Source organism: Polistes canadensis, unplaced genomic scaffold (genome assembly GCF_001313835.1).
Source record: "Polistes canadensis isolate GaletaPanama2010 unplaced genomic scaffold, ASM131383v1 scaffold_45, whole genome shotgun sequence".
Classification (NCBI taxonomy): Eukaryota; Metazoa; Arthropoda; class Insecta; order Hymenoptera; family Vespidae; genus Polistes; species Polistes canadensis.
Window position 1 is genome coordinate 763,350 of NW_014569592.1, and position 16,597 is coordinate 779,946.

Here is a 16,597-nt window from a genome sequence, read left to right on the forward strand (position 1 = left end):
CGATGCGGGTAGGTGCGAGAAGGACGAAGGAACGGTGACGATGGCTTGGTGTGGGCGCGTGTCTGGCAGCTGCCGCTTACAGGTGGTGTGCTTGCTTGGGAACCAACCTCTACGGACCGTTCCCACGGAAGGCCTGGCCCCCACTACGGTCCCTGCTGCCGCCCCTTTACCTCTCTTATGCAGGGGCCCATGGCTATATAACCCGTCATCCTACCCAACAGCCACCACAATCACGCTGATCGTTCAGAAAGGTCGACGAGGATAGACGCGTTTTAACCGATCGTACCGATTGAGACTCGCTCGACCCGATTTATATCTCTATCTTTATTAAATCTATCTAAATTTATCTATTTCTAATTCTTTTTTAATCATTCATCTTTATATTTTTATCTCTTGTATCAACAGAGATATAGAAAAAGAGATTAAATAATTCGGCGAAACAGTGTGTTGTTTATTTGTTAATCATTTAACGCGATAATCAAAAATAATAAAAGAAAAACAAACTAAGTGCATATGATATATGTATATAAGTATTATACATATATAAAGTATATACTATATAGTATCATTTTATAAAGTGCTGCTAATTGGTGTTTGTGAGAACGTTGAAAGAAGAAATAAAAGGGATTAACCATGGAAATGCACGAGCAAATAATCGATGGCCAGGAGCAGCCCATTTCTAGGACTTATCAATATCGCAAAGTAAGTATCCTGAATTCATCATTCTCTTTTTTTTCTTTCACATCGCGAAAAAATAAAATAATCCTATTATCAATTTCTATCGATGACTGACATTCATTCATTCATTCATTCATTCGTTACGGTTTGAAAATACGTCAAACTAATTAACTCGTTATTCTTCAAATTACAGATTACAAAACCTATGTTGGAACGAAAACGTAGAGCACGTATAAATCATTGCTTGGACTTGCTGAAGGATCTCATGGTTACTGCTTCAGCACGTGACGGTGAAAACGTAGCGAAATTGGAAAAAGCCAATATCTTAGAATTAACCGTCCGTCACCTTCACAAACTTCAACGTCAGCAACGTTTATCAGCTAACCCGGTGATCGATGCTGATCGTTTCAGAGCTGGTTACACGCATTGCGCTAACGAAGTTAGCCGTTGTCTAGCAGCAACTCCTGGCGTTGACGTAGCCCTTGGTACCAAATTAATGACACACCTTGGACACAAACTCAATTCCATGGACAAGACTGGACCATTAACCATCCACGTGGCAGCACCACAATCTTCCCCATCCTCATCCAGCGAACTTAGCTCCGACGAATATTCTATGCCACTTACGCCAGCTTCCAGTCAACCATCACCAGTTAGGACGGAAGTCGATAAAGAAATTTCACAACAGAGTCATCATAGTTTCGCGGAAGGATTATTGCGAGTTGCTAAATCCAACGAACCCATCTGGAGACCTTGGTAAAACTAATAAAATGTTTTTTCTTGGCACTGACACATTTCCAATGAAAAAACAATATAATAAGAGAACCAACCCCTAAACTCTCAACGTTGGAAAACGTTGAGGAAGACTGTTGACCAATGACACTATGATCTCTCTCCGGTGCAAATTCGGTTGTGGTGCAATATCATCTGTGATTAATACGGATGATCTCAAAGTAATCGAGACAGAAATATGTAATTACTGAAGACTCGAATTTATTATTAGTTTTCATTGGAGGAAAAAGAAAAATCTTCTTGCGTTTCAAAATAACGCTTTTCCAATGAAGGAAGAAGAAGAAGAAGAAGAGGAAGTTCAAATATTTCTAAGAAGATATGATAATACGATTTAACATATCGTCCTAACGAAGAACCGAGATCTCCATACGAATTATCGGAGAAATCAGACAAGACTAGACTAAAATAAACTAAACTAAACTAAACTAAACTAAACGAAACGAAAGAACGACAAACTCTAAAATAGTGAAGTCTTATTCTTTTTGTTTTCGTTTCTCGCGTAATACGAAACAAATCTACCTGAAGACCTGAGCTTTTTATTTCGCGTTATCGATTTATACATATCTACATTAAATTGAAAAGTATTAAGGTCTCAATATATATATATATTAAACAATAATTGATCGTAAAGTCGTAATAAGCAAACCGGTTGAAGTTTTAATTTAGATAATATCGATGGTTACATTTTTTTCTATTATTTGTTTCATACTTTTATCGAAATATACATATCTTGTTTATATAGTCATGAATTTCTTCACGAGATAATAATTGAAGATAAAGTGCATTCATATGTTTATTGAATTTGCTAATTATTTTTCTTTTTTATTTTTTTGTTTTTTTTTTTTTTTTTTTTTTTTTTAAAAAAATTGATATTAATAAGACGTCATCGTTGCCTTTTAATTTATTGATCTAAACGATCAGAAAAATGATGGATAAAACATAATACGAATGCAACTCGCGCGATGCAAACTTTTATTGTACATACATATATGCGTTTCCTCCTCCGTCGAAACAAAAAAGACACCTTACGCGTTCCCAAGGATCGTCTTTTAATCTTTAATTATATTTTTTTGCTTTTGTTAAAACACATTCGCGTAAACGGTGGCTTGTTTTTTTTTTTTTCGTGCGAAACAATTTGTTAGATATCGCATATAAAAAACTTGAAATATATAGCACCATATTTATCAGATGTAATAACAAACTTATTAAAAAAAAAAAAAAAAAAAAAAAAAAAAAAAAAAAAAAAAAAAATAAGCAATTAACAATCAAACGAAATAGAACGAACAAATAAACAATAAATTAAAATGTAATAATTAATAGCGTAGGATAGGTATGCCGGTATTATCGAATGTGTTAAAAAGATATCGTTCGCGGAATGTGCATGTTAAATTTAAGTAAAATAAAAATAAAAGAAGGAAAGATGTCGCCATAAGACGTTTGAGAGGAGGATATTGTGATAGAGAAACGTGTACCTGTGATATTTACTCTAGTAAAATTAATAAAATGATACTAAAGTTATATTAAACGTGTGTTTCAACGACTATTCAACATTTATAAACGATAAATACTGCATTCCATAAGCCCTATCCTTTTTCCTTATCACGTGATCATTCGTAATAATATGGCGTCGTTTCGTAACCATAGCTTATTGAAATTTATTTTTTTCTTGTTCTCCTTTTTTTTCCTCAATCCTTATTTCTTTCTTTTACATAAGAAAGATGATAAGAAGAAAATAAGGTTGAAAAATAAAGCTTAGAAATAAGTATTATGAAAATTCAAATCTCGTTGAAAGGAAAATAAATATGATTGATCCAAGAGATCTATTTTTTGTTTTTAATGTATAAAAAACTTATATACATACGTAATGTGTAAGCAATTACCTGACGTACAAGGATAATTTAAATGCGGAATCAAGTGACATTGATTATAATGTTGAGTACTTACTCTACGACACTTTTTCTTCCATGGAATCCGAGTGATTCATTCCTTATAGTTTCCTCCGCTTCTGAAATGATATAGAACCACTTAGTATGCGTGTATGAAAGAAAAACTGGCGCCATGAGTGCAAACGTAACGCACGTAAACATATAACCTTGAAATAAAATTGCATAGATCTTTAGGATCGATTGACGTTGGATAATAAATAAGGAAAAAAATAAATCAAAGGGTGAGATATCTAACCTCGAAACACTTTCACATGTGGGATATAAAGAAGATCAAAGCAGGAACGATGAACTCTTCTCGTTGATCTGATCGAAAGTGTATGAATTGTGACACGATCGTTCAAAGTAAGCACCTCTAACTCACTGAACTAACATCTCAACGATCGATCTAATATAATCTATCCGTTATTTATTAGCGCACGATGATAACTACTCCTTCTATCAAATAAATACATAAGACACACTATGTCTATGTTTAGAACACTCTCTCTCTCGCATTACAATAGGCCATTGGCGATTCGCCAAGAAGAAGAAGAAACATCAATTTCAACCATCCAATTTGAAACTTGCTTCTAGGTATTGTTAGGGGAGAACTGGGCCAATGAAAAACGTTTATTCGTTTGGTATGCGCGATATAAAATACGCGGGATGACCCAACAACTTCTTCTTATTGCGGTAAGTTGCAACGTTTGAATAAAAAGAAAAAAGATGGGGATAAAGATTAAAATGAAGATGACAATGACGAAGAAGAAGAAGAAGAAGAAGATGAAGAAGAAGAGGAGGAAGAAAGAGGAGAAGAAATATGAGAAGGTTTCAAATAACAGCAGCAGCAGCAACACAAGTAGCTGCAGCAAAACAGTTTTAACAGTGTATTAGTGTATCGGTAGGCTGGCTTAACCCACGATGCGGCGCTAACCTCGTTAAAATTCGCGAACACTCGTTAACGCCGAACGTAGACCTTAGAGAGGCGATAAGTTATTGATTCGTTGTAACCGGTCGAACAAGTAGAAGATCCGACCAATGAGACGACTCCAAGACGTGACTTCAAACGCGCCACGCGCCTTCTCTTTTCTTCTTTCTTTATCTTTTTCTATCTTTTTCTTTTACCCTTACCTTTCTTTCTCCTCCCCGCCCCCCACACCACCAAGCTTCCCACACTTAATCAGTCGTTCTTTCTCACTCACTCTTTCTTTCTCTCTCTCTCTCTCTCTCTCTCTCTCTTTTTCTTCTTTCTTTTTTTCTCTTATACACACGCGCGCCAAGAAACTCAAGCGAAGACGATTTAGGTTAGCATCATCGGCACTAAACTCCTGATCGTATGTACTTTCTTAGCCACGATCGCGACACAAATAACGTCCCTGACGAAAACGATCGGATCGTTGTCTATTCGCAAATAATAGATCATCGTCCGTCGACCTCTCCTACATTCTTTTTCGTTGAATGCGCGGCAAACAACACGAGCGCCTTTGAAGGTTAATCGTCGATCGAAAAACGATCGTCGTACACACATACCGGACCCACCATGCAAGCACAAACACACGCACACGTACCACAAACTTTAGATATAAAAGCTTCATACTAACCTAAATTCTAAATATTCCCATAATCTTACCAGCTTCGATAATACCGCCCTATCCTTCCCAACGATTCACAAACCTTAATGTTGCACGTTAAAAAGCGGGAAACTATTGGATCACGATTTAGTCTTATAACACGTGCTATCACTACAGGTGCACGGTTGCGCTCCACGGCCATCTTGTAGCAAATTATGGAAACGCTATTTGATTACGTCGGTAAAATAGATTTTCCGATGATAATTGTGCCCCTAATTATGGAAGTAATCACCGTGAAAACGCTGGCAAGGAATCTTAAAGCAGAAAAAAATGAATATATGCTCTTAATTGCACACTATTTGCTAAACTTTATTTTATCAAATATTTTTTATTTATCATTAATTAGTTGAAAATAATTATTGCACTTTGAATAATTATGAAATGGCGACGTCATGAGTGAAAGATTTGTTAAACACATGCGCAAACACAAATTCAAGGCGCAAGCACATTTGGAAAAAAATGAAAGTAAAGTAGGTATACCTGCAGGGGATATATTTAAAGTTGATTTCCAAAGTAACAACCTATAAGGTAGTGAAAAGAAATAAGTTAATCGTTTATAATGTATAAACAATAGATAAATATTTTCATTTTTTCATTTTTTTCTGCTGTTACGATTCTATGCCAACTTTTTTGTAGTGAAGTATATATAAACTCACAAGTCCCCTTTTTTATCTACTCAGCATTATTTTTGTTACCACTGGGACTACCATTGGACGATAGTATGTATTTAACGCGATGACGGTACATAACTATCAAAGAATACAATATTCTTTAATAGTATTGTACCGTTATCGCGTTAAGTACCTACTATCGCCCACTGGTGGTCCCGTGGTAGTAACTTTAATGAATCTGAGTAGATAAAAAAGGGGAATAATGATCTTTTATGTTCTTCTGTATTCTTTGATGTGGTAATAACCTATCGGTAATGCAGATGCAAACGTAGTATGCTCATGCGCAGAAGTCACGTGGCTCATTTACTAGTATAGTATGAGGTGGCTGCTGTGCTCTTCTAAAAAATGGTTGTCCATTGTTACTCTTGGTATAAACAAATAACCATTTGGAATTTTTAGAATTAAAATCAATATTCTCGTAAATAATTATTGTTGTTCTCATTTTGTTAGGTAACACCGATACAAATATTATATAATCTTGAAGACTTTTAGTGAATTATATTTGAAGTGTTATTTTTTTTTTTAGGTTATGTGCATTACAGATTAAGAAGTTAATATCAAATTTGTGGATTATTTTTATTTAAAGCTAGTTTATATTTAAAATTGTTCATTTTTACAATACGTCCTGGGTAATCAAAAGCTGATTAAAGGTAATTTGTCTTAACACTCTTGAGAGAGAGTTTAAATTAGTTGATAAATATTGTAGGTTATCATTATTTTAAAATGGAAATGTGTAGTTCCGATGCCTAGTGTCAAAGATGAATCAGAGCCAGAAGGAGAAGAAATGTCTCACGATAGCAACGATAGCAACCAAAGTTCTGCGTCGTGTGATAGTAGTGCAGAACACAGTGACAGCGATGATTCCTCAGAGATGGATGAAGATGAGTGCGAAAGAAGACGTAATGAGTGTATGGAGAATTTAGTTGATTTAGAAAGACAATTTTCATTACTCAAAGAACAGTAAGCATAATGTTATAACGAAGCCAAAGTAAATACAGTGTAATTGCAGTGGCAACATTTAGCAATTGTTTCATATTTACAAGTAATATTAATTATGATATGTTTCATTCCTATAGATTGTATCGTGAAAGAATAACACAAGTCGATACCAAACTTGGGGAAGTACGAGTTGGTAAATCGGAAGAATATTTAATACCCCTAGAACGTTTAAAAGAAAATATGAAAACCAAAATAGAAGTAGCTGGAATATTGAAACAATACAGATTGCAAAATATACAAAATAAATTTTCAGCAGAGGAACAGGCCGCTTTCCAAAATTTTGAAAGTGAAAAAGAATTGATTTGGGATTATATACATAATGATCTTCAGGAGAAGATACGTAGATTAGAAGAGGATAGAAATAATGTAGATATTCATGCAGATTTATGGTTAAATTCAAGTGGTAGAAGACGTAGGAACCATACGGAGAGAAGGAAAGCAGTTTCCGTAGCAGGACCATATATCGTTTATATGCTTAATGATTCTGATATTTTAGAAGATTGGGCCTTAATTAAAAAGAGTTTGAGTAGTAGAAAAACAGAGATAATTTAAAATATAAATATGTAAATCAACTTGTTGCTATGTGGATGTACATTAATGAACGTGTAGTGTAACGCTGCAAAATTAACAAATTATTTTCTCTTTTAAAATTGACTGTGGCAACAGTTATTTCTGATGCAATCATCTTTTTAAGTTCCCTCATCTATGATACTGTGCCTTTAAGTGCAATGAACTAAACAAAAATTAAAGCCTCCTTTGCATCTTGAAGAACTGTTAAACGCAATGGGTGGTTAAAGTGTGTAAGTCTAATAGAACAATATCTCTAAAGTATACTGATGCTATACTTAAAAATAAAAAAATTCAGAAGATCTTACTAATTGTACATCTAAATTTTATATTGTGATATAATAAAGATATTTAAACTAATTTTTTCTAACAATAACAGTTAAAGTTTAAAATAACAACATCATAAATAATGTGTAAATAAATTACGTTCTCATTAATTAAATAATAAATTTAACTTCATATATAATTATGAGAAATTGAATATTATAACTTTTTACTTTATTTTCATTTGAAATCATGATAATTACATTTGTTATTTTTAATGATAGTGAAGACAATTTTTATCATATTACATATAAATATTTTAATAAATATTAAATTCGCTAATATTGTATTCTAATACTTTATAAAACACCGATTAACTTTTTGTAAAATAGTACCCGAATCTAGATTTAATTCTTTATTCAGTTACTAGATGACGCTAAATTTCATTGAAAACAAAGTGGCTTCAAGACCAAAACCAACCGTTATACAAAAGGTCAACAACGTGGTTAAGGTTCAAATTTAATTTGTTCGGTGCAAAAAGTGCATACAATAAAAAAGGTAAATAAAATATATATGCATATATATATATATATATATATATATATATATATATATAAATATATGTATGTGAATAACTCTTATTGTTAATATTTAGTTTTTTGAGCAGAAAAATCCTTGGCTTATATAATATCTGAATCGATGTATAAATTTATTAGAGGTTATGATTTTTTATATCCTTTATATCCTATTCACGGAAATTGCCGTTATCATAAGAAATATTAGAGATATTTAAGTATAATTTAAACTTAAGAATAATGAAATAATCAATATTTATAGATTTTTAATTGTTGTAGATGTTCTCAAAGAATGAACAAATCTCTGCATTTGCAGTATATACAAAGAAACGTAAAAATTCAGAGACTTCATTACAGTTACAGAAATTTCAAAAGAAACGCTCAAATATGGGGAATAAAAAAATAAAAAGGACAGGCAATATAACAAAGAAAAAGATATCAAAGTCTAAATCGATTAATAAAAGACAGAAGGATCCTAAAGATCTTTCATCGCCCAGAACTGATGATGATATTTCACAGACAAAGGACATCAATATGAAAATGTCGGTGTATAATGTAAAGGACAAGAAAAATACAGAAAAAAAACAGTTATTATTTAATAGCAGTTCCTTTTTCAATAACGCAGAACCTTCTACCACTATTACTACTACTGCAATAAATTATGATACTCCGATATTAAACCTACTTAACGAAGATAATAATAAATCAAAGAAAAAAGTTAATAAAAAGTCAAAGAAACAGAATAATGATAAATCAAATACGACAGAAAATCAAAGTCCAAAGATTGCTGAAATGGATGATTTATTTACGAAAGATCCCGTAATACAAACTTATATGTTATTTGAATGGTTGATACATCCTCTAAATTTGAACAAATTTTTTAAGTATGTATTACACAGAAACAGATAAATTGGTAATAATATTTAAGCGTAATATATTTAAATGTGTGTCTATATAAAACATATTTAAAAATGTATTTATTTTAGTGAACATTGGGAAAAAAAACCTGTATTTATAAAACGGACCGATGCCAATTACTTCAAAGTTCTTATGTCAACTCCGATACTTGACAAAATATTAAGAGATAATAATATATTATTTTCAAAGAATATTGATATTACTTCATACGATGAGGGTGTAAGAGAAAATCATAATCCTGAAGGTCGAGCTTTACCTACCATTGTTTGGGATTATTATAAAAACGGATGTTCAGTAAGAATGTTAAATCCACAAACCTATTTGCCTAGGATTCATATATTAAATGGTACAACAACTAAGACTTTATTAATTCTGTTATTATATAAATGCTATTCTGTTAAAATGAATTAATATTAATTTAATATATAGCAACTCTTCAAGAATTGTTTGGATGTTTTGTTGGTTCAAATAGTTACTTGACACCACCTGGTAGTCAAGGATTTGCACCGCATTATGATGACATAGAAGCATTCATATTGCAAATCGAAGGAAAGAAAAGATGGAGATTATATCATGTAACAGATCCAAAAAATTATTTACCAAGATTTCCATCAAAAGATTTGAAAGATTCAGATTTAGGTGATCCTTTTTTTGATGAAGTATTAGAAGCTGGAGATATGTTGTATCTTCCACGTGGAACAATTCATCAAGGATTAACTAATATGGATTGTCACAGTTTGCATCTTACTTTGAGTGTTTATCAAAAAAATGCTTGGTGTGATCTCTTTGAGAAATTGATTCCAAGCGCATTTGAAAAAGCAATTGAGAGTTATCCTATTTTACGTGAAGGATTACCTGTCGATTTTTGGAGATACTTTGGTTTAGTACATCATGATAGTACATCTAATGATTTTCGATCATCCTTTAAATTTACTGTAAATTTGTTAATGGATAAAATTAAAAGTTATCTTGATATCGACAAAGCAGCTGATGAAATATTTAAAAATCATATACATGATTTCTTGCCACCATTCCTTCTAAAGAATGAAATGATTTGTACTTCGATCTTGGATGGAGAAAAAATGATCGCAGAAGGAGTTGTAGTAAATCACGCAAATTTTAAGCCTTCTACAAAGATACGATTAATAAGATCTCATTGTGTAAGGTAAATTATCTTTCCGATTATAATCTCTTTAATATCAAATAATAATATTATATTAAATTAGAAGATAACTCTCTCTATTATTTTATACAATTAGATTAGTACAAGAGGAAGATGATCAATTTAGGCTATATTATTCTTGCGAAAATTCCAAAGAGTATCACGAATACATGCTACAGTATTTAGACATCGGTAAACTATTTGTATCAGGTATAAGAGAACTTATCCTTAGATATCCCAAATTTATTAAACTTGCAGACCTACCTATTGAAGATGAAGATAATCAAGTAAGTTTTTCTTTTCTTTCTTTTTTTTTTTCTTCAATAAATTATATTAAATATATAATAATTTATAATAATATTTATAAATACACAGTATCAAATGGCAAAGGATCTTTGGGAAAGAGGTATTATAATGACAGAATCACCCCTAGTTTCCGTATAATATACGAAATGATAATTAAGCTTTTTTAGAATATCAATTCTTGTTTATATATACATACATATTTAAGATGACGTTTATATTATTGTTAGACACCAATTCCATGTGTTATCTCGGATTTTTATCATAAAGACTGATCGAACTTTTCTATATATTGTCACATAAGAAAAATTATTAATTAAAATATTATCTAGTTAATGAAGTTAACATTATTATAAATGTATACTAGTTTTTTTTTAAATATTATTAATTTTAATTTTTCTTATAACCATATTGAAAATTATATTCAATCTTACAACAGGTATATAAAGATAAATGTGAATTGTTAGCACTAAAAAATATTGACAATTAATAATACTGTATATGTATATGTATATATTATATGTGTGTGTATATAAGTTGACTTTCTTTTAATTTTTTATATTATTTCTAGCAATCCTTTTTGCTTGGGTAATGTGATCCTTTCGTCTTCCCAAGACATACTCATCGTATCCTAAATAACCATCATTATTCGAATCATCTTCTTCCAATACTCTGTCTATAAGACCTTATATAAAAAATATATATATATTTTTTTTATAGAGTTACAAGAGAACAATTAATTATACAAATCGTCATATAAATTTTCATCGTCCATTGCTATTCTTACCTACGAGACGTGGCAATTCGTCCTCTTGTATTTGTGGCTCATCCTCATCCATACTTCTATCTTCGTCGACCATATTATGTTCGTGAAAAGTATGTTGTATGGCATATAGAATTTCAAGACCATCTAATTTAGTATTATTATCGATATCATGTGCTCTACAATGAAGAGATACTAATCAAGTTCTCTACAAATTGTCTGTGACTGATTTAATTAATTCGAAATAATTCGAACAATCATACTTGAAGTAAAGGAATTCGACCTCCTGTTCACTCAGTTTTGAAAAATCAAGCTGGGACGATATCGGCCCCATGTCTTCTTTCAAGTGACTAAAATAATAAAATTTGTAAGTATGCGTGTTACGTTAATGGTTTAAAGAAAACTATTCGAATATTATTTTTAAAAAATATATCGAGATGAAAAACCAACGTGGCATCGTGAAGCAGTTCAGTATCCTGCGTTAACTTAACACCTTTCTGAGGTGAGTAATGATGATGAGAAACGGAACTTCTTGGATGATGTGGACCACGTAATCCAACCGCAGAGGCGATACATAAGCCGAGGAAAAATGCTAACACCATTTGTCAATCTGAAAGGACTACAACAAAAAAGTAAAACAAGTCAACGATCGTTTGAGGAAAAAAATTTTGATATTAATTCAAAAAATAAAAAGCATCACTTTGATTAGATCACTAATTTGGATAGGTGAGATCAGTTTCGATCATCGTTTCTTTTCTAATGTTCATTGATCAACAAAAGTTCATAAGAACGAAGGAAGGGTAGAATCAGAAATTGAACGACGACATTCCGACTACGTCTAAGCGACAATAGGACCTGCTGGGTCACGTTCATCGGGCATGTTGCCCTAGAATCACCTATTGGCTCTTGGAGGGGTCGAATACCCCCTTGGCCAACGACAGATGGACGGTAGGGGGGGTCCCGATAATTATTATGCGATTACCCACAAGCCCATTGATTTAGTTTTAACCCCAGGGAATATACTGTTCGGTACTTGTACTGAACAACACTAGTCGCGTCCTCTTCTCATAAGTTACAAGTAAACTTGAGAAAACTTTTTTTTTTAAATTAAAACAACTTTTTTTTTAACGTTGACGAAGAAAAATGAAAAAGAAAGAGATCGAACGAAAAAAGAATATTATTTTCTAAATATTATTATCAACAATATATATATCAGCAATATTAAAAGTACGATTTAAAAAATGTAAAATAAGAGGAACATTTTGAACACATCTCGTATTCATCAGTTTCTCAAATTTCATGTACTTCGCCTTCTCCAATAGAGCGTAAAGCCAATGGGCGTAGGTGTTAAGAGAGACACACGAGCAGGCACGAATCTAGGGTATTTAGGAATCAATTTTATAGAGAGAGCCGAGTCGGTGGTCGAGCGAGAGTACATATGTTGAGGGGGTGCCCCAAGGGGTTTTCGATGCAAGTGGACCCCCGGTGGTTGTTCACTCCCCCTTGGAGTTTCGAACGAAACACGTTCTTACTTTACTCTACTCCGAACAACCCTCCTCCGGAGTTGGAGCCGTTTCAGCTTCGTATCTAAGGGTACGGGTGTCGAAATCTATAAATAATTTATATCATTTGGTCCATTCATCGAAGCGGCCCATATGTACCTGTGTCGCCTTACAGGGGGACCTGTACTACTGTGTGAGCTACAAATCTTCCTTCCTACTGCACAAGCAACATTACAAACTATTCGTCTGTCTCTAAGTCGGATTGATCCAAAGCTAATAAAGTACGAGAGAGAGAGAGAGAGAGAGAGAGAGAGAAAATGTATGTTATGTATTCTACAAGAGTATTTTTCACTTATCTCGTTCGTAACATCAACAAGTTGATATTAATAAGAGTAGATGATAACTTGAAAAATAAAAAACCCCCGCGTTTGAATTGAATTATTCATTCTACATCGTAGGGGGTGGTAGTACATTGAAGTTTTTTGGTAACTCGAGATGATCACTTATCTATACAAATTCATTTTTAAACGAGCCGCTATTTGTAACGCTCGAAAACCGTGACTATCGGCGCTTTCTGTGAACTCGATCTTAACCCATATGGAAGAGAAGAAGAAGGGTGCCCACCCTTTTCTTGCTTTTCTGTCTCTCTTTCTCTCTCTCTCTCTCTCACTCTCTCTCTCTTACTCTTTTACTCTTTCTCGTTAGCTTGATATAATCTACAAAAATAAAGGATCCTTCACAACATCGTCAGAATCACCACCACGCAAACGCAGGAAAATCGTCGTGATACGTACATACACATACACGACTAGAAGTCGGTCAACCTACACCAAAAGCTCTGTTTTGCGAGAAATATCGAAGGAAAGACTATGTTTAAAATTTACCTTTAGATGATAAGTTGTTAAAATAATATCTATTTAGATCGCTTAGGTGTGCGATCCCGTTAACGATAAATTCGATCCACTTCCTTCGATCTTCCTCTCGGTCTGTCTCCTATCGTTGACGATGATCGTCCAGATTTTCCCAAGAAAACACACTCTTCTTTGCTAACGTACGAAGAGCGCGTGACACTTATCGACGTTTTTCCATGGAGTTTGCGCCCTAAACGAGTTGCTCCGAACTAACGCGCTCACTCTTTGACTTTCCATAGCCTAAAACACAACTCGCGAACAACTTGGGGGGATGATCACGTCGAAGATAATCCTTTTTTTGCCTCCTTTTTTTTCTTTTTTTACCCTTTAATCGACAACTTGGCGATATCTTTGGAGATAGATGATAAATACGTTTTAAAGTTAAAAATCAAACGATAATTTGCGTATTATAATTTAATCGTTTTTTTAAATAACGATTTACGTACGAAATTAATACGATTTCAAGATATATTATGGATAATTATTAACAAGAGGTAATATATTGATTGTTATTGCATAAGAGAATGATCATCATCGATGCTTCGTTTTGCGAGTGTTCAATTTGGATGCTTCAGATTTTGATCATTACAATTATTCTAACAAGATAATAACAAGGCTCCAAAGTAATACGACTGAATATTAGGTTGGATAAATGTATATATAAATAACCAAAAGAAATAAATTAAAAAAAAAAAAAAAATAAACGAAAGTACTTAACAAAACTTTGAATCATTGTTAATAAATAAGACTGATCATTTTCGCTAAACTATAATCGTGATTACTTTTTTACACATTTTCATTGTTAATGGTTCGAAGAACAAGAAATTTGAAGCTTCAGTGGGGAAACTCATGGTTATATTACTTAATTCCTCTTCGGTTATTCGAACAAGAGAATAACAAGGCTCCGAGGTAGACCAAATCCTCGTGCTATGGATAGATAGATAGATAGATAGATAGATGGTTAGATTGTGTAGAGATGATGCACCTGTATCAAAGGTATCGCTTTGACATGTTAATTTTGTACGATACAAGAAAGGAAAAGGGAATTCCCTTGAAAAGTCAGTCGCCCCGAGATAAGAAGAATTTCATTTCTGTTTGGTGGGTTGTGTTCTTTGGGTAACCATAGGACATGTGACACTAGGACATGGTTATGATCACTCTAAAGGGGAAGGAAGGGTTCTGTTGATCCAGATTCGATAATATTTTATGAACTTCAAATTGAATGTGTAACGGTAACCGGAGGGCTCTAACGAACTTAGTAAACGAAAGAGAGAGAGAGAGAGAAAGCTTAAGGACATTTCTCATGCCAATAATTTTGATTCGTTCTACTCTTGGAAAAGTCGAGGAGAAGGATGCGTAGTATACTACAATTTAGCGAGCACCAACAGCAGTAGCAACAGCAACAGCAACAGCAGTAGCGGATGGTAGACGGATCCAATAAGTTTATTTCTTTTTTATTTTGTATTTTTATTTTTTTCTTTCCTCTACTTCCTCTTCTTCTTCTTCTTCTTATTCATCATCTTCTTCTTCTCCTTCTTCTTCTTCTCTAGTCTACTTTCATCTTTTTCTTTTTTTTTTTTTCTTTGCGATGTATCGGGCAAACAGGGTGGTAGGAAAAAGGGAAGGGGATTCATGAAAGAAAGAGAAAGAAATAAAAGAAGAAAGATGGATGGATGGATGGATGGATGGATGGATGGATAGATGGATGGATAGATGTTACGAGAAAGAAAGAGAAAGAGAAAGAGAGAGAGAGAGAGAGAGAAAGTGTGTGTACTCGTGCATGGACGCGCAAACGTGCTTGCGGAAGAGAAAGAGAAAGAGAGAAAGAAGGGATGAGGATAGGGGTTGGGGGCTGAGTGAAGAGAAAGAGGAAAAGCACGATAGGAGAGGTGGAGGAAGATGAGGATGAGGATGAGGAGGGAAAAGAGGGGAAGGATCGAGGCATAGATGGATAGATAGAACGAGAGAGATGTTGCCAGTGGAGAAGGGTGGTTGGGTGGTGGAAGGGGAGGGTTTGGGGGGGTGAGCGGATGGGTCTCTCGTTGCTAGGGCAACCAGCGTAGCCTAAAGCTATGCTTTTATTGATTCCAAGCCGCAAACAATGTACAGGAGTGGATGTTTCGCTCTGTTCTCTCTCTATCCGTCTGGATAGTGAGGTATTAACACACCCCGAAATACCGATACCCATGGGCACGTGTCCCGGAAAAGCAGGCTGGTGGTGGTCCCATATACTGAGCGAGAGAGTATGTCATACAAAGAGTAACAAAGAGAGAATTTCGACAAAGAGAAAATGATAGATAGATAAATAGATAGATAGATATATAAAGAGAGAGAGAGAGAGAGAGAGTGAGAGTTAAGGTGGTGGTGAGGCGAGGGGGGAGAGGGAGAAGTTAAAATGAGATAGAATGCATTTAATAATACAATGAGTTTTACAAGATATACGTGTAACATCGTAATCTTTGTCATCTTTGTTGTTGTTGTTGTTGTTGTTGTTTGTTAGTCGTGAACCAGATAATTTTAATCATACTAATCGTTCGATATAATAATCGATTACGATATCTATTTAAAATTTATACTTCCTATAGCAAATAATTGCTCCCTCTCCCCCCACTCCGCCAGCTACCCCATATCGTCCGTACCTTTACCTTCTCTCGTTGACACTCGATTTCTGTGTTCATTATACCTTGGAACACGGAGAATAGGCGTGCATGCGCTCGCGCGCACGCGAGCGAGCGAGCGAGCGAGCGAGAAACAATAACATAACAAACAACAAGAGAGGATTTTATTCTCATTGGAGAGATCGAAAGTTTTCTATTCGGAAGGATCGTTCTTCTCTCTCGATTCGTGAACGTGGCTAGCAATATAAAGGTTTTACACATATAGAAATAGAGAGAGAGAGAGAGAGAGAGAGAGAGAGAGAGAGAGAGAGAGAGAGA

At 33.8% G+C, this 16,597-nt stretch overlaps 4 protein-coding genes across 7 annotated transcripts; 3 read left to right on the top strand and 1 right to left on the bottom strand.

Moving 5' to 3' along the window:
* The first annotated feature begins 478 nt into the window (after positions 1–478).
* On the top strand, positions 479–2,988 carry LOC106785095 (enhancer of split mbeta protein-like). Its single transcript, XM_014745257.1, has 2 exons — positions 479–702; positions 872–2,988. Exons 1-2 carry the CDS (start codon positions 634–636, stop codon positions 1,436–1,438), a joined length of 636 nt encoding a protein of 211 aa, XP_014600743.1. The 5' UTR covers positions 479–633; the 3' UTR covers positions 1,439–2,988.
* A 3,017-nt stretch (positions 2,989–6,005) lies between these two features.
* Positions 6,006–8,050, top strand: LOC106785093 (breast cancer metastasis-suppressor 1-like protein). 3 transcript variants are annotated; one of them, XR_001381489.1, is made up of 5 exons: positions 6,006–6,147; positions 6,224–6,347; positions 6,435–6,657; positions 6,774–7,496; positions 7,951–8,050. XR_001381489.1 is itself a non-coding variant. In XM_014745253.1 (4 exons), exons 3-4 carry the CDS (start codon positions 6,440–6,442, stop codon positions 7,246–7,248), a joined length of 693 nt encoding a protein of 230 aa, XP_014600739.1. In that variant the 5' UTR covers positions 6,006–6,147; positions 6,224–6,347; positions 6,435–6,439; the 3' UTR covers positions 7,249–7,679. The 3 variants fall into 3 exon arrangements, 2 of the variants coding, with proteins under 2 accessions (XP_014600739.1, XP_014600741.1); XM_014745253.1 differs by lacking the exon at positions 7,951–8,050 and having other exon boundaries at positions 6,774–7,679; XM_014745255.1 differs by lacking the exon at positions 7,951–8,050 and having other exon boundaries at positions 6,021–6,147; positions 6,404–6,657; positions 6,774–7,679.
* LOC106785092 (bifunctional lysine-specific demethylase and histidyl-hydroxylase NO66) lies at positions 7,976–11,021 on the top strand. Its single transcript, XM_014745252.1, has 6 exons — positions 7,976–8,085; positions 8,382–8,986; positions 9,089–9,366; positions 9,450–10,185; positions 10,280–10,469; positions 10,558–11,021. Exons 2-6 carry the CDS (start codon positions 8,382–8,384, stop codon positions 10,624–10,626), a joined length of 1,878 nt encoding a protein of 625 aa, XP_014600738.1. The 5' UTR covers positions 7,976–8,085; the 3' UTR covers positions 10,627–11,021.
* Positions 10,629–13,837, bottom strand: LOC106785096 (multiple coagulation factor deficiency protein 2 homolog). 2 transcript variants are annotated; one of them, XM_014745258.1, is made up of 5 exons: positions 13,635–13,837; positions 11,699–11,867; positions 11,512–11,598; positions 11,273–11,427; positions 10,629–11,170 (listed from the first exon to the last, which is right to left on the bottom strand). In XM_014745258.1, exons 2-5 carry the CDS (start codon positions 11,848–11,850, stop codon positions 11,034–11,036), a joined length of 531 nt encoding a protein of 176 aa, XP_014600744.1. In that variant the 5' UTR covers positions 11,851–11,867; positions 13,635–13,837; the 3' UTR covers positions 10,629–11,033. The 2 variants fall into 2 exon arrangements, with proteins under 2 accessions (XP_014600744.1, XP_014600745.1); XM_014745259.1 differs by lacking the exon at positions 13,635–13,837 and adding an exon at positions 13,545–13,586.
* Positions 13,838–16,597: the final 2,760 nt, after the last annotated feature.